A 27,629-nucleotide genomic window follows, 5' to 3' on the forward strand; every position below is an offset into this window, starting at 1 on the left:
AGCTGCTGGGATGTTTCTAGGTGCTCTTGTTTGGAAATAAAGCCTATTGGATGAGTTCACCTTACTGTGAGTGCATTGTTGATCTTGTGTGATGACTGATGCCACACTCTTTAAACATGTGTATTTGCCAGATCATTGTAAAATATAGGAACTGCAGATTCTTCTTACAAAAAAAAGACAAAGTGCTAGAGAATCTCTGCTGGTCTGGCAGCATCTCTGGAGAACACGGATAGGTGATGGTTTAGGGTGGGACCTCTCTTCAAACTGCTTGTAGTAGCGGGGAGAAAGCTGGTCGGGGCAGGACAAAGACAATAAACAATTGGTGCAGGAGTAGGCCATTCGGTACACTATTCAATGTGATCATGGTTGATCACCAACAATCAGTACCCCATTCGTGCCTTCTCACCATATCCCGACACCGCTATCTTCAAGAGCCCTATCGAGCTCTCTCTTGAAAGCATCCAGAGAACCGGCCCCCACTGCCCTCTGAGGTGGGGAAGCCTGCAGGGGAAGCCTGCTTTCCCCGTCTCCTTCAACCTATATCCCTTCCTCTAAATTCTCATTTATCTGTGATGGGCAAGGTCCTGAATGAGTATTTCTCCTCTGTTTAAAAGGTAATGACAGAAGAACTTGGGGCAGTCAATGGAAGTGCCTTGAGAGCAGTCAGTATTACCATCAGAGGTGCTGAAGGTCCTGACGTGTATGAGGGTAGGCAAATCTCCTGGTCCTGATCACATATATCTGAGGACTCTGCAGAGGAAATTGCAGGTGCCTTGTCAGAGATTTATGAGTTGTCATTAAATACAGGTGCGGTGTCAGAAGACTGGAGGGTGGCAAATGCCTGCATTCAAGAAGGGATGCAGGGAAAAGCCTGTGAACTACAGGCCAGTGAGCCTAACGTTTGTGGTGGAAACGTATTACAGAGGATTCTGAGGGATAAGATATATATGCATTTAGATGGACATGGCTGATCAGTGATAGTTAGCACAGTGTTGTACGTGGGAGGTTGTGTCTCACAAATATTAGTTTTTTTGAAGATGTGACTATAAATGTAGGGTCCAGATGATGTATATATGGATTCCAGCATGGCATTCAACAGGTACTATAAACAATATTTAAAAGACATTTGGACAGGTATATGGATAGAAAGGTTTAGAGGTATATGGGCCAAACACAGGCAATTTGGACATGTAGATGAGACATGTTGGTTGGTGAGGGCAAGTTGGGCCGATGGGTCTGTTCCCACTTTGACTCTATTTTGCAACTCGTCTCTCTTTACCTCACAGCTTTTTATCTTCTTCCCTAATCTGTCTTTGATCTACTCATCTGCCAACAACCGCCACGCCCCACCTCACCTGCATCCAACTATCACTTCAAGAGCTGTGGGAATTAAGAGACCTTGAGCATTGTTGTTGTTAATCCTCACCGGCTATAGGAATGGTGCCAAAAGATTGGAGACAACAAATGGTGAACTATAATTTAAAGAGGCATAAAGATAGCGTAATTAGAGCAATAATTGTTTATTGGCAGATCTTTGGAATAATTCTGAGGCACAATTATAAACCTGTTTAAATAGAGACAGATTCATCAAGAACTGTCAGGATGGATTTGTTGATAGAAGTTCATGCCTGACAAAACTTAATTGAATTAGTTGCAAAGGTAACCAGGCTGATTGATATAGGGCAGGGGTCGGCAACCTACGGCCTGTAACCCAAAATTATCCGGCCTACAGGCGGATTTTTTCCTCGTAATCATGGCCAGCCGGGCACCCCGAGCATCGGCCGAGCTCTGGCTGTACCGCATCCTGCGCAAAGTCGCCAGCATGGCTGCTCACCTTCTGTGAACAAGTTTAAGAAAGAACTGCAGATGCTGGAAAAATCGAAGGTAGACAAAAATGCTGGAGATACTCAGCGGGTGAGACATGCAAGGATTGCATGAGACTGCCTCACCCGCCGAGTTTCTCCAGCATTTTTGTCTACCTGTGAACACGTGATTTGATGCCTGCCACCCGAGGCGGGATGCAGGTGCACACGTGATAGATGTGGCCCGCCATTCGCTCACAGACATGCGTCCCGGCTCCTATACAGAACAAGGTTGCTGACCCCTGATATAGGCCGTGCAATTGACATGCATTATATGGAGCCTAGCACAGTCCCATGTGGCTGGCTAGGACAGTAAAAGTTCATAGAGCAGCAAGTTGGAGACAATTTTTATTTTTATTTTTTTAAAAAGAGACAGCACAACACTGAGAAATTGAAAAATGGGATGAGAAACAGTAAACTCACATAGTAAGGGAAATTTAGATTTAATAATTCTGTTTATTATTTTAAATTTGAAACCAGCAAGATGGATTAGGAAAATCCTACTGGTCTGGTAATTTAGATTCTGAGAAGGTGTTTGAAAATATGCCACGTACGAGGTGATCAAAGTTGGAGCACGACTAAATGGTTTGTAAAAAATGAGTAGGTTTGAAAATTGGTTAATGGTTGGAAAATGGAGTGGAAATAAGCACATCAAATGTCATAGTTGCAATTTGGCTGATGATACACAGCTGGGTGGGATTGAGAGGAGAGGATGCATAGAGGCTTTAACAGGACAGACCAGCTGCGGCAGTGGGCAAACATTACATGGAAATTGTGAAGCTGTATAGGTTGAGAGATAGAAAAGTATGTTGTTGCTCCTTGCAGAAGAATCACAAATTTAATTATTAGGTAGACAAGCAACTGGGAAGTGCACCTCCAGCTTCAGGGACAGTTTATTTCCAGCTGTTATCAGGCAACTGAACCATACCACCAACAACTCGAGAGCAGTCCTGAACTACCATCAACCTCATTGGCGACCCTCTCACTATCCTTGATCAGACTTCACTGGCTTTATCTTGCATGAGGCGTTATTCACATTATTCTCTTTATCATTTATCTGAACATTGTGAATAGCTCTATTGTAATCATGTATTGTCATTCCGATGACTGGTTCGCACTCAACAAAAGCTTTTCACTGTACCTCGGTACACATGACAATAAACATCTCAAATTTAAGATAAAAGATATGTTGGCCTTAATTTAAAGTGAATCTGAGTACAACAGTAAGATGTCCTACTCCCATTATATATGGGCCTCAGACTAATGCCACTGATACAATGTTAGCAGGTTTGGCTGCTTGACCCACAGGAGACTCATAAGGAAAGGCACGAGGAGTGCATCAAAGATTTGCCTGGTTGATTTCTGGAATGGAGATTGTGGACTGAGAGAATAATCATGACGTTCCTGTACTCTCAAGAATTTAGAGGGAGAGGTAGGCTTATTGAAAAAAAAAAAAAAACATACTCAGTTCTTTAGGGGCTTTACAGAATGGATAACAGATGCGATTTTCCAAGAACCAAGGCTACAAAAATGGCAGGCAATGCCAATTTTCAACGTGGTGGTCTAATCAAAATAAACCCCAAAAAGCTGGAAACTCCCTCTGCAGCTAAGCTCAGAATCTAACCAACTACACTAGTTATGCCAATTGCTGCGTCCCCAGCAGCAATAACTCCATGACCTCCACTGTCAAGAAATATGTGAGCGGTAGGCATAAAAGAACACTGCCTCTTGAAAAATCCTCTACAGGTAACGCAGAATTCTAGGTTGGAAATACATTACCGTTCCTTTATCGTTACTGGATCCAAATCCTGAAACTGCTTCCCTAATAATTCTGTGACTATCCCTTCATCAAATGACTGTGGAGGGTCAAGCACAATTAGGGAGTGGCAATAAAATGTAGTTTAGTTGTAGTTGTCACTTGGACCAAAGTACATTGAAAAACTTTAGTTTGCGTGTTATCCAGTCAAAGAAGACTACACATGAATACAATCAAGCCGTGCACAGAGAAGGGATGTAACATTTAATAGTCAGATTATGAAAAGTGAGTAAATCTTAAAGAATGTAGCTCTTTTTGTGGTACATAATAATGGCTTAAACATAAATGTACAGGTCATATTGATTTTTTTAAGGCAAGACAAAAATTGGACATGTTATCAGGGTGGACGAAAGCTTCTACTACAGGACAGAAAAGTCTGTTCAGAGCAGAATGGTCTGAAGAAGTGCAACAAACAAGAGAATACATAATAGATGAGAAATGGAGGGGCCTTGGAATATATACCCATAGATCCTTAAAGATAGCAGGATGTCAATAAAATAGTTAAAAAGGCACTGAGCATGTTTTCTTTCATTTGTGGTGAGAAGGTATGGAGATAATGTTGTATTCAATGCTATTCAAATTGCAGCTTGAATCCCACATGCAGTTTGATCGGCACATTACAGGAAAGAGGTGATTACACTGGAGTGTGTGCAGGGAATTTATATGAGAATGTTGTTAGGACTAGAAAATTATAGCTAAGAGAACAGATTGGATGGACTAGTTTAGAACAGAAAACCAAAAGGGAATTGTGAGGTATGTAATCATTTGTACCTCGTGAGGTATAAGTCAATGTAAATAGGAAGGATCCAGGCACTGGTTTGAAGTAATCAATGGGAGTATTTGAGAGTATTTTTCTTTAAAATCAAAAAATTGGAAGGGATCTAGAACTGATCGACTGAGGAGCATCATCCCTCTTCATATTTGAAACTTATTCGGATGTGACGTGTAGGGTTACAGACCTGGACCTGCTGCATATTGGGATTAGGCTTGGAAATAATTTGTCAATCAGCCTGGAAGCACCAGTCCTAAATGTCCTCTGACATGTCATCATTTTGTTTATGATCCTATAAAAGCTTTCTCTCAGGCGCTTGCACTTTGATTGTTTTGAAAGAGCTTGCATTGTTGAGAGTTGAATTTGGGTAGTGCTGCATACTAACTGCAGAGCATTAAGTAGCTGACTACTGAAAACTCACATCACATTTCTTTCCTACACAGGATGTGCATTTGGGAAAGCCAGAGCACTAATTACAAAATGTTGTTAGATTTTTCTCTTTGGAAAATCTTTCTTTATTGTAATTAGTGTTTTGTTGCCAAAAGTCAGGCTTTGATATAAACAGCCTTCGATAATCACCTGGGCTGCATAGGCAGTAATTGGGATATCTCCATTTTCTAAGAACTATTGAACACTGACCAAGAAACACAGCAAGTGTTTTTTCATTTTAATTGGTTTGTTTTGAATCAACATTAAAATATCCAAATTCTTCAATCATCACCCAAATTTGCTTTAAATTGAAAATTCAGTGCACAGTTGCAAATCAGAAAATCTCACAAATGAAGATATTTCCGAGAGTATCACTTCAATTTTTCCCGATATCAAGTCATCCAAATCCCTTGGTTGAATCCCTTATATTTTTCAAAGACACCAAATGTCCAAAACACAACTTACTATTAATTGAGTCTGAACAAGGGTCCCGGCTTGAAACATCATCTATCCATGTTCTCCAGAGATGCTCTCTGAACTGCTGAATTACTCAGCACATTGTGTCTTTCTTTGCTTTTAATTCCTTGTTATGTGAAAAGTGATGTTTGCTTTCCATACCAGATCCAAGAATACTCTTATGCTGTCAAACACAAGCAGCTCCCCCGTAAAAACAAGCTAACTATTTTGTCTGAAGACACAAGGGATTACAGGGTCGTGAAACATAGAACACTAAAACCACACTGATGGAGGAACTCAGGTCAAGTAGCATCTGTGGAGGGAAGGGGATGGTTGGCATTTTGGGTCAGGACACTGCATCAGGCCCAAGAGCAGAAAGGGTATACAAAGCGGTGAGTGAGCAGCAAGGGAGGAGCTGGCAGGCACTGGTACCAGATTAGAGGGATGAAGGGCAGATGCAGCCAGATGGAAGAGGGGAAGGGGTGCAGGAACATCTGCTTTCTTCCACAATAGCCATCCTGAGCTAGCGTGTCATGTTAATGGTAGCATGTCATTTACAATTTCTCTTTTTATTTCCATTCCCACACTAATCTGTCTGTCTTCAGTCTTCTGCACTGCCAAGGCAAGGACAAATGGAAACTAGAAAACATCAGATTGCATTCCACATGGGTAGTCCACTTTCAGGTAACTTGAACGCCCTATTCTCTCATTCCGATCCACCCAGGCTATCCTTTCCCCAACCTGATAACATCCATACCTTTGGTGCCTGACACTGTCAACCAACAGGTTACATCTGCCCATATCCCTTTCTTATCTCGTTCCACTCATCACAAAGTGCTGGAGTAACTGTGCGGATCAGGTGTCATATGTAGAGGAAATGGATAAGCATCGTTTTGGGTCGGGGCTCATTGATAACAAAAGAAAAGCACTGACCACAACCATTTTGCTTCAGGTATGGGTCCAAGCAGTGGAGAGATCAATTTCCAACAGCTCATTTCAACTGGAGGACTAGCAGAGAACAATAACTAGTCACACGGTGTTTAAGAAGGAACTGCAGATGGTGGAAAATCGAAGGTAGACAAAAGTGCTGGAGAAACTCAGCGGGTGCTGCAGCATCTATGGAGCAAAGGAAGTAGGCAACGTTTCGGGCCAAAACCCTTCTTCCGACTGATGTGGGGGGGGGGGGGCGCAGGGAGAAGAAAGGAGAAAGGAAGAGGAGGAGCCAGAGGGCGGAGGGAGAGCTGAGAAGGGGAGGAGACAGCAAGGGCTACCGGAAATTGGAGAAGTCAATGTTTATGCCGCTAGCGACATAGCAAACTGCCCAAGCGAAATATTAGGTGCTGCTCCTCCAATTTCCAGTGGTGCTGACTCTGGCCATGGAGGAGGCCCAGCACAGAAAGGTCGGATTTGGAATGGGACGGGGAGTTGAAGTGCTGAGCCATCGGGAGATCAGGTTGGTTAATGCGGACCGAGCGGAAGTGTTCGGCGAAACGATCGCCAAGCTTACGCTTGGTCTCACCGATGTAGATCAGCTGGCATCTAGGGCAACGGATGCAATAGATGAGGTTGGAGGAGATGCAGGTGAACCTCTGTCGCACCTGGAACGACTGCTTGGGTCCTTGAATGGAGTCGAGGGGGGATGTAAGGCGACAAGTGTAGCATCTCTTGCAAGAGAAAGTGCCCGAGGAGGGGGTGGTGCGGGAGGGAAGGGAAGAATTGACCAGGGATACAACTAGTCACACGGTCCTGGAATAGTGCCGCATGTCAAAACAAAATATCTAATGACCCATCCCGTCAGAGCCCCTTGCAGGCCAAAGGTGGAGCCTCGCGAGTCGACAAAGCCAACGGCGCCTGGGTCTGCGGAGCCCGCAGTTTTGGCCTGGGCCGTCTCCATAGAAATGTCTGGAAAGTACCCGACAGCAGTAGCGGAGGTTGGTATGGCGGTCGATGATGACGCTGACAGACGGACGGGGACAGACATGATAAAACGAGGACGCTACTGCTGAGGAAGGAACAAAGGTGGACCGGCCTGGGAGGGGGAGGGGGCAGCCATGACGAAGGAGGGAGAACAAAGGGGGACCTGGCGCGGGGGTACTTTGTAAGTTCCCTTTTGCATACTATTTGCATACCTTGGGGATGCAAGCAAAGAATCTCACTGACCTGTCACATGTGACAATAAAGTATTCATTCATTCGTTTTTTGTTTCTCACTGCCTACTATGCCTTTCCGTTCCATTTCCCCCAACACATATATCGGTTACTTTAAACGAAGTATGTTACAATAATGAATTTAAAAAATGCAAGAAATAATATGTACTAATACATACAAAGTAGAATTTCTTCTAAAAAACCCTCTGATTTTGGATTTCTCTCCCATAACAAATGAGCTCGATGGTTGACTTGTTTGAGTAGCTACTTTACCCTCAGCACTGTTAGCTGGAGCCATATCAAATATGACTGTCCCATGAACAACACTTGAACTCTCACATCTCCTCCCCCTCCAACCTGATAGATTCCCAACCTCACTTCAACCATTTCTATCTCCTACCCAAGGTCCACACACAAGTCCACCCTGGTAGGCCCATTGTTTCTACCTGCTCATTCCCCACTGAACTCTCATCTCTCTGTATCTTTATTTTATCTCTTCTTCCACTGAAGATTACCTTGCCACGAGTTTAATAACTGCCTCATCTTTCCCATGGACGTCTAGTCTCTTTACAGTTCCATGACCCATTGGGTGGGCCTCAGAGCCCCATGCTTCTTCCAAGAACAGAGACCGGTTATGTTTTCTTTTAATTCCTCATACGTTCTTCAAATCAAAGGTGTGGCCATGGGCATTCATCTGAAGCCCATCTGTGCCTGTTTCTTTTTGGGGATTAGATTCTGCACAGAATTATTATTATTTTCCATTGCTGAAGATTTTATCATGGGATTTTTGGACACATATCAAATGGTCAGATTAGATTTGTTTATTGTCATTCAGACCTTTCGGTCAGATCATAACTTTCATGAATGTGTCTACGTAGAACACTTAACATTCCAAATATACTTTGAATCTACTCCCCAACTTTCTTCCTCACCATATTGATGATCAGGGCTGCCTCCTGTACATGCAGAACTTTTCAGTTTCATCAACTTCATCATTCCAGCCTGCTCACGAATTCACCGAACAGCCTCAATTCCCTCAAAACCTCTTTCTCTCTTTCTTAAAATCTGTGCCACCTCAGGAGACAGACTATCCACAGACATCTACTAAAAACTCAGCAAACCAACTCCCACAGCTGCCTAGATCCCATCCCCCCGTCTCTTGCAAGGACACCACCCCTTTCTTGCAGTTTCTCCATATCTACCCGATCTGCTCTCAAGATGAAGTTTTCCGCAATGGACATCTGGGATGACTGTGTCTCTTCCATTCCTGATGGGTCGGTTCTCCCCCCCCCCCCCCCCCCCCCCCCCAGACAGAACAGCGATAGGGTTCCCCTGGACCATGCCTTTCACCCCACATCCAACACATTATTCTCCAATATCTCTGCTAGCTTCAAAGCAAACCCACCACCAGTTACATCTGAAGAAGGGTTCCGGCCCGAAACGTTGCCTATTTCCTTCGCTCCATAGATGCTGCTGCACCCGCTGAGTTTCTCCAGCATTTTTGTGTACCAGTTACATCTTCCTATTCTGATTCCCGCACTTTCTCCATGACTCCCTGGTTTGTTCATTGCGGACCTACCCCTGCAGGAGATGCATCACATATCTCTGCACCTCCACCCTCGTATCAAATAAGGGGTCCCCACAGCACATCCCAGGTGAGATCGAGGTCCTCCATTCTCATCCATCGCATTCAGTTATCTCGATGTGGCCTCCACTACATCCATAAGACAAAGTATAGACAATTATATTGCTTCACCGAGGCCAACTGGAATTCCAGGTTACAAGCCACTGCAATACACCTTCCCTTTACTTGGGAGTGCTGGTGCAGGATTCCCAAAATGTTCATTTGTATGTTGAGCAGGTGGCAAGGAAAGCAAATGAAATGTTCGCATTCATTTCGAGAGGACGAGAATATAAAAGTAGGGACGTAATGCTGAGGCTTTATCGGGCACTGGCCAGACTGCATTTTTGTGAGCAGTTTTGGGCCCCATATCTGAGGAGGGTTGTCTGGCATTGCACAGAAGAGCCTTAAGAAAATGTTCTTCGCGATGTTTCGGTTAACGCATGCAGAGTTTTTGACGGATCTGGGTCTGTACTAACTGGAGTTTAGAAGGATTATCTCATTGAAACTTACCGAATAATGAAAGACTTCGACAGAGTGGATGTGGAGAGGATGCTTCCATCAGTGGGAGAGCCTAGAACCAGAGGGCACAGCCTCAGAATAAAAGGAGGTACCTATAGAAAGGAGACCGAGGAGGAACTTCTTTATCTGGTCAAACTGTGGAATTAATTGCCACAGCCGGCTATGGAGGCTGTCCTTGGGTACTTTTACAGCGGAGAGTGATAGGTTCTTGATCGGTAAGGGTGTCAAATGTTATGAGAAGGCAGGAGAAGCCATGATTGAACGGCAGAGCAGATCCAATGGGTTGAATGGCCTAATTCTGCTCCTATGTCTTAAGAACTTATTGTGGGGAATAGATTCTGCACAGAATCATTATTATTTTCCATTGCTGAAGATTTTATCATGGGATTTTGGGACACATATCAAATGAAGTCAGATCATAACTTTCATGAATGTGTCTGGATTTACATTTAAAAAAAGGCATTGAGGTGCTGGACTCTGTTCCAGATCTGATCTACCTGCAGCAGGCATCTCAGTGTATGTCAAGGCGCTGGAAAACACCATCAATACTTTCTTCAATTTGGTTCACAATAGTTGAGAGTTATTTTGTACTTTGTTGCCAACAGCTGCACAGTGAGAGGTTTCAACAGTGCAAGAGAAGGCAAAGAGAAATACAAATATTAAAAAAAGATAGGTCATTCTAACCACAAGCTCCCAGTCTCCATTGCTCTCCCTTACCCCCAATGGCACCTCACTTCTCAACACTGGAAAATCTCACTTTCAGTAATCTTAACAGATTTAGACCAACCTCCTGTTAATTCAGGATTCAAAAATACCAACAAATTCCCAGCTCTGTTCTTTCATTCTTGAAGGTGACTGCAGGCTCCAAATTAAGTAATCTCAGTGGAGTTCCCTTGCTGATCTGTATGTTGAGAAGAAATTTCCATTACATAAGATCCTTGCTTTTGTGTAATCACCATCTACTCCTACCGCCAATTTAAACTATATGATTAAGTAGTCCATACAGTGCATTCAGAAAGTATTCAGACCCCTTCACTTTTTCCATATTTTGTTACAGCCTTATTTTAAAATGGCTTACATTTTTTTTCATCTTAATACCCCAGAAAGAAGAAGCTTTTAGAAATTTTTGCTAATTAAAAATAAATAACTGAAATATCACATTTACATAAGTATTCACACCCTTTGCTATGACACTCATAATTGAGCTTAGGTTCATTCTGTTTCCATTGATTATCCTTGAGATGTTTCTACAACTTGATTGGAGCTCACCAGTGGTAAATTAAATTGATTCAACATGATTTGGAAAGGCACACCCCTGTCTATATAAGGTCCTACAGTTGACAATGCATGTCAGAGCAAAAACCAAGCCATGAAGACGAAGGAATTGTCCGTAGAACTCAGAGACAGGATTGTGTCGAGACACAGATCTGGGGAAGGGCATTAAACAATTTCTGCAGCAGGTCCCAAAGAGCACAGTGGCCGCCGTCATTCTTAAATGGAAGAACTTTGGAACGACCAGGACTCTTCATAGAGCTGGCTGCCCGGCCAAACTGAGCAATTGGGGGAGAAAGGCCTTGGTCAGGGAGGTAACCAAGAACTCGATAGTCACTCTGACAGAGATTCAGAGTTCCTCTGTGGAGTTGGGAGAACCTTCCAGAAGGACAACTATATCTGCAGCACTCCACCAATCAGGTATTTATGGTTGAGTGGCCAGACGGAAGCCACTCCTCAGTAAAAGGCCAATGACAGCCCGCTATTGTGTTTGTGGAGTTTGCCAAAAGGCATGAGAAGCAAGATTCTCTGGTCTGATGAAACCAAGATTGAACTCTTTGGCCTGAATGCCAAGCATCACCTCTGGAGGAAACCAGGTATGGCAAATACCATACCCACAGTGAAGCATGGTGGTGGCAGCATCATTTTGTGGGGATGTTTTTCAGCAGCAGGTACTGGGAGACTTGTCAGGGTCTAAGGAAAGATAAACAGAGCAAATTACAGAGAGATCCTTGATGAAAACCTGCTCCAGAGTGTTCTGGACCTCAGACTGCGGCGGAGGTTCACCTTCCAACAGGACAATGACCCTAAGCACACAGCCAAGACGACGCAGGAATGGCTTTGTGACAAGTCTGTGAATGTCTTTGAGGGGCCCAGCCAGAGCCCAGACTTGAACCAGATCGACCATTTCTGGAGGAACTTGAAATAGGTGTGCATCGACGCTCCCCATCCAACCTGACAGAGCTTGAGAGAATTTGCAGAGAAGAATGGGAGAAATTACCTAAATACCGGTGTGCCAAGCTTGTAGCGTCATACCCAAGAAGACTTGAGGCTGTAATCGCTGCCAAAGGTGCCTCAACAAAGTAAGGGTCTGAATACTTATGTAAATTTGATAGTCTGCCATCATCTGGTGGTCGGGTCACTGGTTAATCGAACCCTCGTTCATTATGTGGAAAGAGGCACGTGACTGAGGGGGCGGGGGTTATGAAGGAAGTTGTGGTAGAAAGGAAGTCTAGGGTGTGCCCTGCTGCAGACACACGCAGTTACTCTGGGCTCAGCAACACTGCTCTTGTTTTTGATTTATTTTCCGTTTGACAAAGTTTGTCCATGAGTTCACAAAGTCTGACTCTTTTATCACACTTTAATATTTCAGTTATTTATTTTTAATTAGCAAAAATTTCTAAACACTTGTTTTTGTTTTTTTTATTATGGGGTATTGTGTGTAGATTGATGATAAAAAAAATGTTTTACTCCATTTTAGAATAAGGCTGTAACGTAATAAAATGTGTCAAAAGTGAAGTTGTAGCGGACGCGGAGTTGTCCGATAAAGAACGAGGCAGACACGAAGTTTGTCAGAAATACTGGTTCTTTATTATATATTATATAAAGAAACCATGACCCTTACCTCTTGTCACCGGGACACGTGACGTCCCCCCCAAGAGCCCAAGGTTATGTACAGTGCGTGGCCCATCGCCCTGTGCCGCCACATTATCCCCCTCAGAACCGGAGGCACAAAAACGGACGGGCAGCCGAACGAAGCGGCCGGACCTCGTACGTACATCCCCACGCAAAAGTGTATTTTCTGGTAAGGACGAACTAGGTGGGACCAGAGATGGAGGACGTCCTCGACGGCGAGGATGGGCCACCTGGACTGGCTCGCTCAGGTCCAAATGGGCCGGCTTCAAACGAGCCACCGACACTGTCTCCCCCCGACCCCCTTGTCCAATTCAAAAGTCGTGGGCCCGTGCTGTAGCATCCGAAAAGGACCTTCTTAAGGGCGCTGTAAGGGCGACCTGCGAGCGTCGCGGCGAAGGAAGCCATACTGACAGTCGGCACAAGCAGGCGTCATGTGAGATGGAGCGACACCCTGCCGAGATGTTGGGACAGGAGACAGGGTTCCGACCCTTCCCCGCAGACCGACATGGTTTACGGTGACTCCTGGGGCCCGCCAGCGGTTGGGATAAACTCCCCGGGCACGGCCAGTGGAATGCCGTAAACCAACTTGGCTGATGAAGCCTGTAAGTCCTCCTTTGGGGCGGTGCAAATCCCCAGCAGGACCCACGGCAACTCGTCCATCCAACCGGGACCGGTGAGGCGAGCCTTCAATGCGTCCTTAAGCCGGCAGTGGTAACGTTCCACCAACCCATTCGACTGGGGGGTGATAGGCCATCGATAGGTGGAGCTGAGCCCCCAACAGGCGAGCCATTGCTGACCACAGCTTCGACGAGAATTGGGGACCTCGGTCGGACGAGATGTCCAGCGGTACCCCGAAACGGGCAACCCAATAGGCCACCAGGGCACGCGCCCATGGCATGATCGAGGTGTCGACAAGCGGGATGGCCCCCGGCCACTGGGTGAAACGGTCCACCACCATAAGCGTGAAATTGCATGGGATGGAGGCAGCAGCCCCACGATATCCACCTGAACGTGGTCGAAATGTCAGCAAGGTCTTGAACTGGCGCCAGGACATGCCGCTGACCCTGCGATGTTTGACAGGGAATGCACGTCAGGGCCCAATGACCGACCTGCTCCCGCAATCCGTGCCATACGAATCTTGCAGCAACCAATGCCACCGCCGCGGCTGCCCTTGGAGCAACAGTCCTCAAGCAACAGCCCTGTGATGGCATTTCGGTAGGCCCTCAACTCCTCGACCGCTAGCTGTGCCGCTGTCAAAGCGGAGGAATCGATTTCCGGTGACGCGTCGAGAACGGCCATAACAGCCAGGGCTGGACAAGGCGTCCGCGACCAGGTTCTTTTTCACGGCGATGTGGCGGATGTCCGTCATGAACTCGGAAATAGCCGTGAAGTGGCACTGCTGCCGAGCGGACCAAAGGTCGGCCACCTTGGCAAAGGCGAAAGTGAGGGGCTTATGGTCAATAAACGCAACAAAGTTCTGGCCCTCTAGGAAATAAGGGAAATGCCTAACCGCCAGGTATAAAGCGAGCAGATCCCGGTCGAGCGTGCTATATTTATGCTCCGCAGGGTTGAGTTGGCGGCTAAAAAAGGGGAAAGGCCACAAGTGACCGTCTACAAACTGTTCCAATACACCACCAACCGCAGAGTCCAAGGCATCCACAGTTAGTGCTGTTAGGGGCGTCGACCCGTGGATGTACCAGCATCGTCGCCCGAGCCAATGCCTCTATTGCCCCCTTGAAGGCCGCCATGGCAACGTCGGTCCACTGCAATGCCGCCGCTTGTCCGACAATAGTTGAAATAGAGGCCGCAGTATTCTCGCCGCCGCCGGCACAAATCAGTGGTAGAACTGCATCATTCCGACGAATTCCTGCAAGCGCCGCACTGTGGAAGGCCATGGAAACCGAGAATGGCATCCACCCTGACTGGTAGAGGCACCGCACCATGCTGCGTCACACCATGGGCCAAGAAGTCGATGGTCCAAAGGCCGAACTGGCACTTATCCGGGTTTAATACCAACCCGAACTGGCTCAGATGCTGGCACAACAACCGGAGGTGGGTGCAATGTTTCCATCGCAAATGACTCACCACCAGGATGTCATCCAGATAAATGAAGACAAAATGAAGCTCCCGCCCCACATTGTCCATCGGGCGAAGGGCATACGCACAAATTTGAAGGGGGGTGATGATAGCCGTTTTGGGCACATGCTCCGGTCGCACGGGGATCTGATTGTATCCCCTGACCAGGTCGATTTTGGATAAGAATTTAGCTCCAGCCAGATGGGCAAAGAAGTCCTGAATGTGTGGGACGGGGTACCGGTCTGCAATCGTAGCGTCATTCAGGCGGCGGTAGTCGCCACAAGGCCTCCAGCCGCCGGAGACCTTGGGCACCATGTGCAAAGGGGAGGCCCATGTGCTGTTTGATCGCCAGACAATTCCCATTGCTTCCATCTTTTGGAACTCCGCCTTCACAAGCCGGAGTTTGTCGGGGGCCAGTCTGCGGGCGCAGGCATGAAGCGGTGGTCCCGAAGTCAGAATGTGATGTTGGACCCCATGCTTCGGGTTGATCAAGATCCTGAGGGGTCAGGATAGCCGGGTACTCTGCCAAAATTTGTGCGTTGATATTGTCCACCGCCACCACCGGGTTGCAAATTGGCACAGCAGATGCAGCAGGGCTCAAGGAGATTGCCTCGAGTGTAGAAGTGTGGATAAGGCGCTGTCCCCTCTTGTCCACCAGCAGAGATTGCGTCCGGAGAAAATCTGCACCAACAATGGCTGGGTCATGTCTGCGAGGAGCGGGCGGATGTCGTCTGGAAGCTGTTGCAGGTAGGCATATTCAAAAAACATACAGTGGTGGTGGCCATCCATGAGTGCGAGCATCTCGCTCATTAGGGCCGATAGTTTACGGTCGTCGAGCCCGCGCATGTTGTAAATTAGGGCCGCTCGCTCCATCCGACTTAGGCCGAAGGTATGGAGCAGCAGCGCCTTCAGGCCGCCATATTTATCAGCCGCTGGTGGACCTGCAGGAAGGGGATGATTCGTCCAGCCATTTCCTGGTCGAGCGCGCCGGCCACATAATGGTAGCGGGTCTCATCGTTTGTTACCCCGCGAACGAAGAATTGTGATTCGGCCTGCAGGAACCATATCTGCGTCTGGGTGGTCCAGAAGGTCGGCAGCTTCAGGGCGACGGTGCTGAGTTGGGCTTGATCATCGTCGGCGGCGGCGACGAAGGGTTGGGTTTTGGCGCGGTGCATTTTTCTTCCAGAATATCTATTCTGGATGTCGGGGTCACCTAATGTAGCGGATGCGGGGTTGTCCGTTAAAGAACGAGGCAGACACGAACTTTGTCCGAAATACTGGTTCTGTACTACTACACTAATTCTCCTCACTCACCAACACAGTGCGAGCGCGATTAACCCTTAAATACTCCCCCGGGGCACCAGTGACCAAACGGTGACCCCTACCTCTCGTCACTGGGACACGTTAACCCCCCAAGAGCCGAAGTTTATGTACAGTGTGTGGCATATCACCCAGTGCTGCCACAAAGTGGTCTGAATATTTTCTGAATGCACTGTATACATTGTGGATGGAAAGCTGCCCTTAGTTATAATTAGCTGGTGTCATTGATTTAAACAGGTAATAAATACTTTCTATAATGCAAATTAAATCAGGATCTGTTGGAAAGTGTCCTTTTGTGGTCATCGTCATCTTTTGTGAGGTTGATCTATTTCTGCACGTTTTCTTGTGAAATCTCAAGTTAAGATGATGCCTTCAGGAAAAATGCAAAGTGGAATGAGCATTTGCACTTTAGTCCACCGGCATTAAACATTTGTAACTGTGTCAAATCATTAAAAACATGAACTGGCATCAGACTTGCACAAAATAGCCGAAGCCCTTGGGCTACAGCATTTTGCTTTAGAAAATGAACATTAAAAAATAATACTGGGAATACATAATTCTCCACTATATCTGCTAGCTTTGTAAGTTAAATCACGTCAATTCACAAGTCAAGAGCCCAGGGTGTCCTTAAATTTAATCTCTCCCAATGAGAGCAAATTATTATTTTCAGAAAAATCCATATCAATGAATTTTGTCGTTAACAACTCTTTCTATTTATACCCGATTAATTGGTTACATGCATTGCTCTGGAGTCACCTTGTCACGATTTCAACAATTACAGTAATTTACAATTGAGATGGGTACCCACAGTGTCTCCATACTGGTAACTTGAAGATGAAGATACTTGATTTAATTCAAAAATATTTCTTTGCTCATTACTGTGGCCTACAGCACTCATTATGTGTTAGTACAAGTCAAAAAATAAATACCATTCTTCATGTATAATCATGGCAAAACTTATTTTAGTCACACTGTCTTAAGCTAACAAAGATGCATCCCTTATTTCCCTGATGATACATTATCATTTTTAGCAGCAAGATTTGGTGCACTAAACATGAAAGGTTGATCAGGATTTGTTATATCCTGGACTGACATGCAAAGTATTAATGGTTTGGGAACATTCCTCAGACCGCAACAGATTGCAGAGGGTTGTGGATGTCGCCCAGACCATCACACAAACTAACTTCACTTCCATTGACTCCATCTAAACTTCACACTGGTCTCGGCAAGGCCGCCAGCATAATCAAGGACCAGTCTCATCCCAGTCACTCCCTCTTCGCCCTTCTCCCATCAAGCAAAAATTACAGAAGTTTGAAAACACACATCTTCAGATTCAGGGACAATTTTGCCCCAGCTGTTATCAGACAACTGAACAGTTCTCTCATCAAAAGTGAAATGCAGTCCGAACCTCCCATCTACCTCATTGGTGAACTTTAAATGATCATTATTCGGACCATGTAAGACTACAATGTTAGTCTGAACTATCTTGAACTAAATGTTGTACATTTATCCTTTATCTGTGCACTGTGGATGTCTTCATTGTATTTATGTATGGTCTTTAAGACAATAGACAATAGGTGCAGGAGTACGTCATTTGGTCCTTCGAGCCAGCACCGCCATTCAATGTAATCATGGCTGATCATCCACAATCAATACTCCGTTCCTGCCTTCTCCCCATATCCCTTGAATCCGCTATCTTTAAGAGCTCTATCTCTCTCTTGAAAGCATCCGGAGAACCGACCTCCGCCGCCCTCTGAGGCAGAGAATTCCACAGACTCACAACTGTGTGAAAAAGTATTTCCTCATCTCAGTTTTAAATGGCTTACCCCATATTCTTAAAATGTGGCCCCTGGTTTTGGACTCCCCCCCCCCCCCCCAACATCGGGAACATGTTTCTTGCCTCTAGCGTGTCCAAACTATTAATAATCTTATATGTTTCAATAAGATTCCCTCTCATCCTTCTAAATTCCAGAGTATACATGCCCAGCCGCTCCATTCTATCAACATATGACAGTCCCGCCATCCCGGGAATTAACCTTCTTTGACTGGAGAGCATACGAACAAAAGCCTTTCACTGTACCTATGTACACATGACAATAATAAATTAAACTAATGTGGTTTAGAGTCTGCACAATTTTGCAGGACCTGCGAGTGAAAGTATCATCTTGAGATGTTGCAGGTGGAGGCATTTGATGATTTAAATTATAGTGTGGTGCAAATTAGCAGGATAATGAGATGTATTCTGATAAAATAGCATCAACCTGAAATGTTAATTCTTCTTTTTGCTTCACAGATGATGGCTGTAAGTATTTTCAGCATTTCAGCCCTTAAAAGTGGAAATAAACGGAAAACTAGTTCTGACGTTTCGGAATAAACACATTGTTCATGAATATTCATATGTTACTTTTTTAATTTAACAATATTATGGGAGTTCACATGTAAATCAGAGACAGTCTGTATTACAACTGTGACTACACTATAAAAGATGTTTTGGGTTGCGTTTGCCTTCTTAGGACTGATGGGAGTAGAGGAGAGATGGATGGTAAAAAGAGGGGAGGAAAACTGTGTGACAAGATCCAGGAGAGGAGGAATTGGGGGGGGACCAGTAGTATGCAAATCAAGGTGATAAGCAGATGTGCAGTTTGAGCAGGTGAAGGAGGGGGAGCGGACTGGAGATATAGTTGGGCGAGTGGAAAGCTGTTTGCAGGTGAAGCTGAACAGATGAGGAAGGGTTGCCGATGGATTTAACTAAAAAGTGGAGAATTCAACAATGTAGGCTATCCAAACAGAATATTGGGTGTGGTACTTTCAGTCTGCATGTGGTCTCACTCTGGTCGTGAAGAAGCCCCAAGACAGACAAGTCGGTTTGGGAACGGGAAGGAGAGTTGAAATGGCTATCCATCGGGAGCACCTGCTGCCTCTGGCAGACAGGACTCCAGTGTTCTGTGAGGCCGTCCCCTAGCCTATATTGGTCACACTGAGGTAGAGGAGGGCACACCAATGCATTGAGCCATAGAGTATGGAAACTTGCCCTTTGCCCCACCCATATCCCTCTAAATCGTACCTTTCTACTTACCTGTCCAAACTTATTTTAAATTATGTTATATTACCTCCCTGAACTATCTCTGACAGATTGTCCCAGTTTCAAATTCCTCGTATATTGCAAAACATACTTGGCTAATAAAGTATTATTATTGTGTAAAAAAGTGGCCCTCAGGTTCCAAATACACCTTTCCCTTAAACCTCTGTCATCTGGTTCTTGATTCCCCTACTCTAGGCAACAGACTATGTGTTCATCCTATATATTCCCTTCATGATTTTATACTATAAGACCACCCCTCATCTTCCTATGCTCCAAGGAATAAAGTCCTAACACTGCCCAACCTCTCCTTATAGCTCAGCCCCTCAGGTCTTGGCAACATCCTTGTAAATCTTCACTGCAATTTTTCCAACTTCATAACATCGTTCCTATAGTGGGGTGACCAAAACTGAACATAATACTCCAAATGTGGCTTCACCTATGTCTTGAACAACTACAGCATAAACTCCCAACTTCTATATTCTGAATGACGAAGTCCAATGTGCCAAAAGCCTTCCTGGCCATCTATCGTCGTATCTACCTGTGACACCATTTTCAAGGCACTAATAGATCCTAGATTCCAGATCCCTCTACTCTACAACATTCCATGCCATTCATTGTGTAGGTCATGTAGGTTTCTACATGAAAATCTGATCCTGCTGTAATTTCTGATAACCGTCTCTGCTAGTGTCTACATTAGTGTCATCTGCAAACTTACTAATCATGCCGTACATTCTGATATATCCCACAAACCGCAATAGGCCCAGCACTGATCCCTGAGACACACCACTAGTCACAGGCCTTCAGTCTGATAATGCAATAAAGATTGTGCATGTAAACCTCTTTTCCACAAAGAAAGGCTATTTGGGGCCCTGAATGGAGGTTGAGCAGCAAGTGTTGCAACTCTCGTGGTTGCAAGGAAAGTGCCCCTGGAGTTATTAGTAAACCAAGCATTGAAGCTTGTGGAAACACTGGAAAATGTTGAGTTGGATGTGGTGATGGGTGAAAGGTGAGAACCATGACAACTCTGACTGTCCGTGATGAGCAGTTCAAGAGTACAAACTAGGAAATGTGAGAGATTTGGGTGGGGGTTCCATCTGCAACTGATGTTGTTTCACAGCAAACCATACGACAATCATTTCCCATACTCATCCGGTCAAATCCAAATAAACCAATTTGATATGCACATCATTTCAGTGCTGACCAGAACAGTGAAGATTTTTATTGTGATTAATTGCATAACATAATTCTTTATTTAAACAAAATAAGAATTTTTAATTTTGGGCCCCATTCTGGAAAATACCAATTTATTCAATTCCATTTCACAATTTGCCATGGGGGTATTTGAAATTAAACTATTTGTAAACTCCTTGAATCATCAAGGCACAGTAGACTATGTACCAAGTGCAAGTAAATAGGTACTTAATAGTCAGCATGAACATGATGGGCTGAAGGGCCTGTTTCTGTGCTGTATGATGATGACCTCTGATTAATTCACAACTAGTCAGCCGCTACGTAATGAAAGATACTAAAACATCTCTTATAACTTAAAAGCCTTGAAATTAGCTGTTCTTGCCTGACAATTTCAACTAATTGGAATTAAAAGCATTACCTTTCCAAAAAACAGTGGTCTGGACAAAGGGGAATCTCATCACATATTAAAGATTTTCAATTATTATTGCCAAGCAGTTTCAGAATTAAGTTCAAGACATTTCATTCCACAAACATACGAAACATTTGGTAGGTAAATGTAGGATCACAAAAGGAATAAAAGAGGGCAAACAAAATACATAAAGAAAATTTAAAAAAGCTGTCAAACTATTAAAGATTAATTCTGTTTTTCTTTCCACGGACACTACCTGACTTGCTGAGTATTTCCAGCACTCAAAAGAGGAGTCTCAGGAAGGGTTAAGAAAATAACAAGAAAATATGTGAAGCCGAAGTCACTCTGGGCCCACAAGCCTGTCTTTCCATTCAATGTGACTGACTTTCTCTCTGCTGCCTTCTCTCTTCTATGCCAGAAATTAAGAATTTGTTAAATGCTATGGAGAGGGGGAAGGGAATAAATGCAAAGCAGGGAACGGAACTAACATAATTCCTGCAACTATAGTCCAGAAAGGAAGTCTGCTGAGTTGGGAGCAGGATCCTGTGTGGAATATCTCAATGGATATAAGAATCAGGGAAAGGAAAGCAAACTTTTACAAACCCGCACTGGTTAGAAACTCCAATCAATAAATTCATAGATCGCTGTTTGACTATTGAGAAAATGGTGGGAGAGAAAATAAATTGGTAAGCAAGAGGTTACAACTTCCCCAACTATTTGAAGAACCACCACAATTTCCTCCCAAATAAATTGGCCTGCAAGCCTAAACATTTCCAGTTCAACCTTCAGAGTAAATGTGCGGATATTCAGTTCAGTTTATTGTCACGTGTACCGAGGTACAGTGAAAAACTTTTGTTGCGTGCTAACCAGTCAGCGGAAAGACAATACATGATTACAATCGATCTATTTATGGCGTAGATACATAAGGGAATGAGGTAAAGCCAGCAAAGTCCGATCATTGATAGTCCGAGGGTCATCAAAGAGGTAGATAGTAGTCCTTTGCTCGGTGTTCAATCCCTTTTCTGCCAAAATCAACACATCCATTGCTCAAGGTTATTAGCCATCAAACATTGAGTACTTTCTAAGAAGGTCTGCTAGCACAAGGATGATTCAAGTCAAAATCTATTTCTGAAACTCTGAGCATCTCCCCTCAAAAGAGAACACTAATAATTCTACATCAACTCATTTTTTTTCTGCCAATTTTCTCTGCGCCTCATTTCCCCAAAATAACAATGTCTTGTTAATATATGAATGTAGACTGCAAATATTTATCCTGAATGTATGTCAATGCAGAGTATATTGGCTGATACGCAAGCACTGCTGTTAAAAAAAATAAAATTATTTGCATAATACTATGTTCATAATGTCAGAGCTGTATTTTTTAAAGATATAATTGTACCTAATTTTTTTAATGATTAATGTAAGTAGCCAATAAAAGTAATACTTTGGTATTCATTGACCGTATACCACCATGTAAATCCATTTAAATCCCTCTAATCTTAATCGGTCATTGTATTGGGAATTATTAAGTCTTTCTTTTGTGGTTAAATGTTCGTGGATAATTGTCAAATAAGGTTGCAATTTTAACAATGAATAATATTTAACAATTCACCATTTGAACACAATAGCTTAAATTTATATTGTTGTGTACATCATAAATTTCACAAACAAATATTCCCCAGTTATTTGAGAAGCACTGAAACTGCTATGTTGTAACTCATTTAGCGTGTTGCAACATCTTGAATTAAATGTGTGAAATTAATCACAGTGGTGTTTCCCAAACTAGGATTAAATCATACTTTTCACTGGTGTGGTTCACTTCAGACTAAAAACACTTACATAATGGCAGAGACTTGCAATTATAATGCCATTTAGTAATATGGGACTCATCATCATCACTATTATCTGGTTGAAGCTACAAGAGAGTCATATGAATCCAGTGTGGATTGGTTACTGCATTTTATTTCATAACCTGTTTGAATGTCCCTTGAATATATATTAAAAAAGGAAGAAATGTCAAGTTTCTGAAACATTGTTAATCAATTCTCATGTTATGAAATATGTTAGTAAAGCAGATTGCTAAATAGATATAATGAACATCCAATTCCCTTCTTGCTCAGTCTTCCCTAATATCACTCAGTTTAGATGGTTTTCCTTCACATGGAAAATACCTGGATGCTACAAGTTTATATCAACTATCTCATAACATGTTACTCTAGGTTTATTAAATGTGATATGTTTGAAGATTGCTCCAACTATTGTAGTAAATGTTTGGAGCAGTAAGAAAGCGATTGGTTAATATTTATGTAAAATAATTGCACTCCTAATGTTTGCTTCTTCCACATTACCATTTGCTATTTATATTCTGCAGTAGTTATAGTGCCCTCCATAATATTTGGGACAAAGACCTATCATTTATTTATTTGCCTCTGTACTCCACAATTTTATATTTGAAATAGAAAAAAAATCACATGTGGTTAAAGTGCATATTGTCAGATTTTAATAAAGGCCATTTTTATTTCACCATGTAGAAATTACAGCTGTTTTAAATACATAGTTCCCCCATTTCAGGGCACCAAAATGTTTGGAAGACATGGCTTCACAGGTGTTTGTAATTACTCAGGTGTGTTTAAATGCCTCCTTGATTCAGGTATAAGAGAGCTTTCAGCACCTAGTCTTTCCAGCACCGTTGGAAACTTTTATTGCTGTTTATCAGCATGAGAACCAAAGTAGTGCCAATGAAAGTCAAAGAAGCCATTATGGGACTAAGAAACAATAAGACTGTTTAGGCTTACCAAAATCAACTGTTTGGAACATCATTAAGATGAAAGAGAGCGCTGGTTAGCTTACAATCGCAAAGGGACTGTCAGGCCAAGGAAGACCTCCACAGCTGATGACAGAAGAATTCTCTCTTTAATAAATAAAAATACCCAAACACCTGTCCGACAGATCAGAAACACTTTTAAGGAGTCAGGTGTGGATTTGTCAATGACCACCGTCCGCAGAAGACTTCATGAACAGAAATACAGAGGCTACACTGCAAGATGCAAACCACTGGTTAGCCGCAAAAATAGGATGGCCAAAAATACAGTTTGCCAAGAAGTACTTAAAAGAACAACCACAGTTCTGGAAAAATGTCTTGTGGACGAAGATTAACATATTAAAGTGATGGCAAGAGCAAAGTATGGAGGAGAGAAGGAACTGCCCAAGATCTAAAGCATACCACCTCATCTGTGAAACACGGTGGTGGGGGTGTTATGGCCTGGGCACGTATGGCTGCTGAAGGTACTGGCTCACTCATCTTCATTTATGATACAACTGCTGATGGTAGTAGCATAATGAATTCTAAAGTGTATAGACACATCCTATCTGTTCAAGTTCAAACAAATGCCTCAAAACTCATTGGCCGGCAGTTCATTTTACAGCAAGACAATGATCCCCAACATACTAAAGCAACAAAGGAATTTTTCAAAGCTAAAAAATTGTCAAATCCCCAATCTAAACCCAATTGAGCATGCCTTTTATATGCTGAAGAGAAAACTGAATGGGACTAGCCCCCAAAACAAGCATAAGCTAAATATGGAGTAAAGGCCTGGCAGAGCATCACCAGAGAATGCATCCAGCAACTGGTGATGTCCATGAATCGCAGACTTCAAGCAGTCATTACTTGCAAAGGATATGCAACAAAATACTAAACATGACTCATTTCATTTACATGGCATTGCTGTGTCCCAAACATTTATGGTGCTCAGAAATGGGGGAACTAGGTATAAACACTGCTGCAATTTCTACATGGTGAAACCAAAATGTATAAAATGGCTTTTATTAAAGTCTGACAATGTGCACTTAAACCACATGTGATTTTTTTCAATTACAAATCTCAAATTGTGGAGTACAGAGGCAAATCAATAAATGATGGGTCTTTGTCCCAAACATTATGGGGGGCACTGTAGTTTTATCGAAGGACTGGTAAAAATGTAGGATTATATCAAAAGTTGATTCCACTACAGTAAATGCAGCCATTCATTTACGTAATCACATATGGTTATCATTAATTTGATTCTGTACTCAGATCCTTCACTCTCCTTCACTCTCCCTCTCCTCAACACCTCAAACATGCACACCAAAGCTCCTCTAGTAGCTTCGATGCACACCTCTGAGATTAATGTACCTCCAATTGGATGCCAACGATATATTTTTGCACCCGCAACTCAAAGATAGAGTCGGTAGATTGTTTATTTTAAATGAGCTCAACAATCTCGTCAGAGCAATGGCACATTAAATCAATCCCAACTTGCACTGAGGCGAATGGGAACCATCATCTTTCTGGAAACTAATGTTTTCACCACAAACGTTTCGAGTTTGTTATCTAGCGTCATCGAAACCAACAACTACAGACCAGGTACACGGAATATTTCCAGGGCAGTGCATACATGTTTATTTTTTAATAAGTGTACTTGAATTAATCTGCTCACAGCGCTGATCCACTCGCCCACCCGCCCCAATTCCGCACTTGACATACAGCCAAAATCGGTTTCACGCTACTATTATCAACACGTTAATTCACCGGTTGCAAATTGCAGAGTGAAATAATATAATACAAACGATATGCAAAACAATAATAACATTGGACACAAGGTTATCCGTGGATCGTTTAGAAACTATATTAACGCCCTTACAATCGGATTCTATTAATAAACACAGAAAGAAACATGTGTAATCTGCTGAGCTGTCGTTGTTAATATGTTAAATCCAGATCCACGCTGAAATATCGTGGAAAATACAATAAAAGTCCAGCTTTCTTTCAAAACATTTGCGTAGGTCGGTAAAATTTAACCACCAATTTGCAGTGTCGAAACCTCAGCTAGTTTTTTTTAAACAAGAAACCACACATTCCAGTCTCCGAGCGGAATGTAACACAAAAGCAGATACTAGAGGAGCTATCTTTACACAAAAGTGTGCAGTGCATTTGTTGCCTAGATTTGTTGCTCGGTTCCGAAATTTACTCGTCGTGATCGCAAGTCGTCGTTTTCCCCCCCCGAAAAGTCCGTGCACATGTAGAAGGCACAGCAGAGCCGTATTTCCCTTTCTTCCTCCCTTGCCCATACTCTACCCGCTGGGGTGTTGCTCCGAGTCGCCGCTGCCGCTGAATTCACGAGGCAACCGGGCAAACGTTCGAACCTATTGTTCCTCCGCCCGCACCGCGTTCTTACCCAGATGGCTCAACGTTCCAAAGAACTCCCGGCTAATTCACACCCCGTGTCCTGGCAAGATTCACAAGCACTCTGCGCATGCGCGGGGGAGGACTGCCACAACACCAGCACGCGCGCGCGGCCGGCGCTACCACACGACCGGGGGCGGGGGGGGGAGAAGGAAGAAGCAAATAAATCAAAACAATCACAAATACATGTATTAATCTTCCAGGGAGGTTTTGCATCCGGTGATAACATCTAAAATGATGACATGCCAAAATGATGTAAGCTCATGAAAGTGCGTTTTAGTGGGGGGGTTTTGGTGGGAGTTTTGCACCCCTCTGTTTTCCCAATGCCAGGAAGCCCTGGGTTGTTACATTTGCAGCATCGAGTCAACGCGGCGACGGCGGGTGTTGCACCCTCTTCACTACCGGGCCGTCGGCGGGTTTGTTGCTGGAGCCGCTGCACGTAATCTGTGCTCTTCTTTGCAAAATAAATTGGTCGTTCTAGTGAACTATGGCTCCTCCCAAGAAAGGGGATCTGACCGAGGAGGAGACTGAATTGCTGCAAGTAATTTCTGAAGGTAATGTAGCCCGGCAGCGGCCCTCCCATTTAAAAAATAATAATTCGAGACTTGTTGTTGAGGAAAACTAATTGTCGTGAATTTATATGTAAATATTGCAATAATTAGGATTGTAATTAAAATGGGGGATGGCAATTTTATTTTAAATTAAACACAGAGGCCCGACAAGATGGATCATAGTTCTTCGCATGCTTAAATTTAATCTTAGCTTGTGTACATTAATATTTTAATGTTTTTTAGTTTTCATTTCAATTTCAATCCCCGACACGTAAATTGTCACTATTTTAATGGTGGTAAAAACGTTCTCGCACTTTCTATTAAGGGACGTGTGTGTAGCACGTGTAACTGGCGATGCGATCACTGTTGATGTTTTGTGCACAGGTTTGCTGCTATTGAACGTTTACAGGATTGAATCCTGGTGGATGGAAGGAACTGCAGAAGTTGGTTTAAAAATAGATACAAAATGCGGGAGTAACTCAGCAGATCAGGCAGCAGCTCTGCAGGACAGGGAGGGATAGGCGACTTTTCGTGTCAGGACCCTTCAGTCCTGAACCCATGTTCTCCAGAGATGCTGCTTGACCCGCTGAGTTACTCCAGCACTTTGTCTCTTTTTTATTGATTCCTGGTATGGTGGCCCTTCAGAGTGAAATTAAGAAGATAGGTCTTTACTCTCCAGACTTTAAAACATTTATTTGAATGTCGACACGGTGATGTTGTTTCCCTTGGCTTGTGACGAGAACCAGGGCTCACAATCTCAAAATCAATGGTCTGCCATTTATGACTGAGATGGAAAGGAAATTCTTGGGGATACCCTCCGGAGGGGAGTGGAGGTTCTGACTAAATTTGGAATGTAGATCAATAGATTTGGGAGTATTAAGGGAATCTAGGGAAATTAGATTAATGCAGCAATATGGCCCTGAGGTGAAAGTTCAGCAGAAGTGAGGGGCTGATTTTTTTGCTCCTTCAACCTCTGTTCCTATGATTGTGTTTAGTTTAATGGGTTGGTACTTTGGGAGTACGTTTGTTTTCTTAATAGGGATGTATTTTTGGGGAGTAGTTGCGAGTTCTTTTGGTAAATACAGTGCATTCAGAAAGTATTCAGACCCCTTCACTTTTCCACATTTTGTTACGTTACAGCCTTATTCTAAAATGGATTAAATTCTTTTTTTTTTATCATCAATCTACAAAATAAAAAAGTGAAAACAGGTGTTTAGAAATTTTTGCAAAGTAATTCAAGCCTCAAG

General features: G+C 43.6%; 2 protein-coding genes across 4 annotated transcripts in view; one reads left to right on the forward strand and one right to left on the reverse strand.

Moving 5' to 3' along the window:
* Window positions 1–25,922, reverse strand: part of bzw2 (basic leucine zipper and W2 domains 2) — a 65,380-nt gene extending 39,458 nt beyond the window's left edge. Inside the window, exon 1 of one of the 3 annotated variants that reach the window (XM_033045528.1) lies at window positions 25,824–25,922. The gene's annotated coding sequence lies outside the window, so the exon portion shown is untranslated. Of the gene's footprint in view, window positions 1–10,412; window positions 10,437–25,723 lie in introns of those variants that run through there. The other 2 variants (XM_033045533.1, XM_033045534.1) reach the window with 2 other exon arrangements.
* A 253-nt stretch (window positions 25,923–26,175) lies between these two features.
* The window catches only part of ankmy2 (ankyrin repeat and MYND domain containing 2), a 46,761-nt gene continuing 45,307 nt past the window's right edge, over window positions 26,176–27,629 (forward strand). Inside the window, exon 1 of the mRNA XM_033045535.1 lies at window positions 26,176–26,385. Coding sequence (XP_032901426.1) covers window positions 26,319–26,385 — 67 coding nt within the window. The 5' untranslated portion in view covers window positions 26,176–26,318. The remainder of the gene's footprint in view (window positions 26,386–27,629) is intronic.

This window comes from Amblyraja radiata, chromosome 2 (assembly GCF_010909765.2).
Source record: "Amblyraja radiata isolate CabotCenter1 chromosome 2, sAmbRad1.1.pri, whole genome shotgun sequence".
NCBI lineage: Eukaryota > Metazoa > Chordata > Chondrichthyes > Rajiformes > Rajidae > Amblyraja > Amblyraja radiata.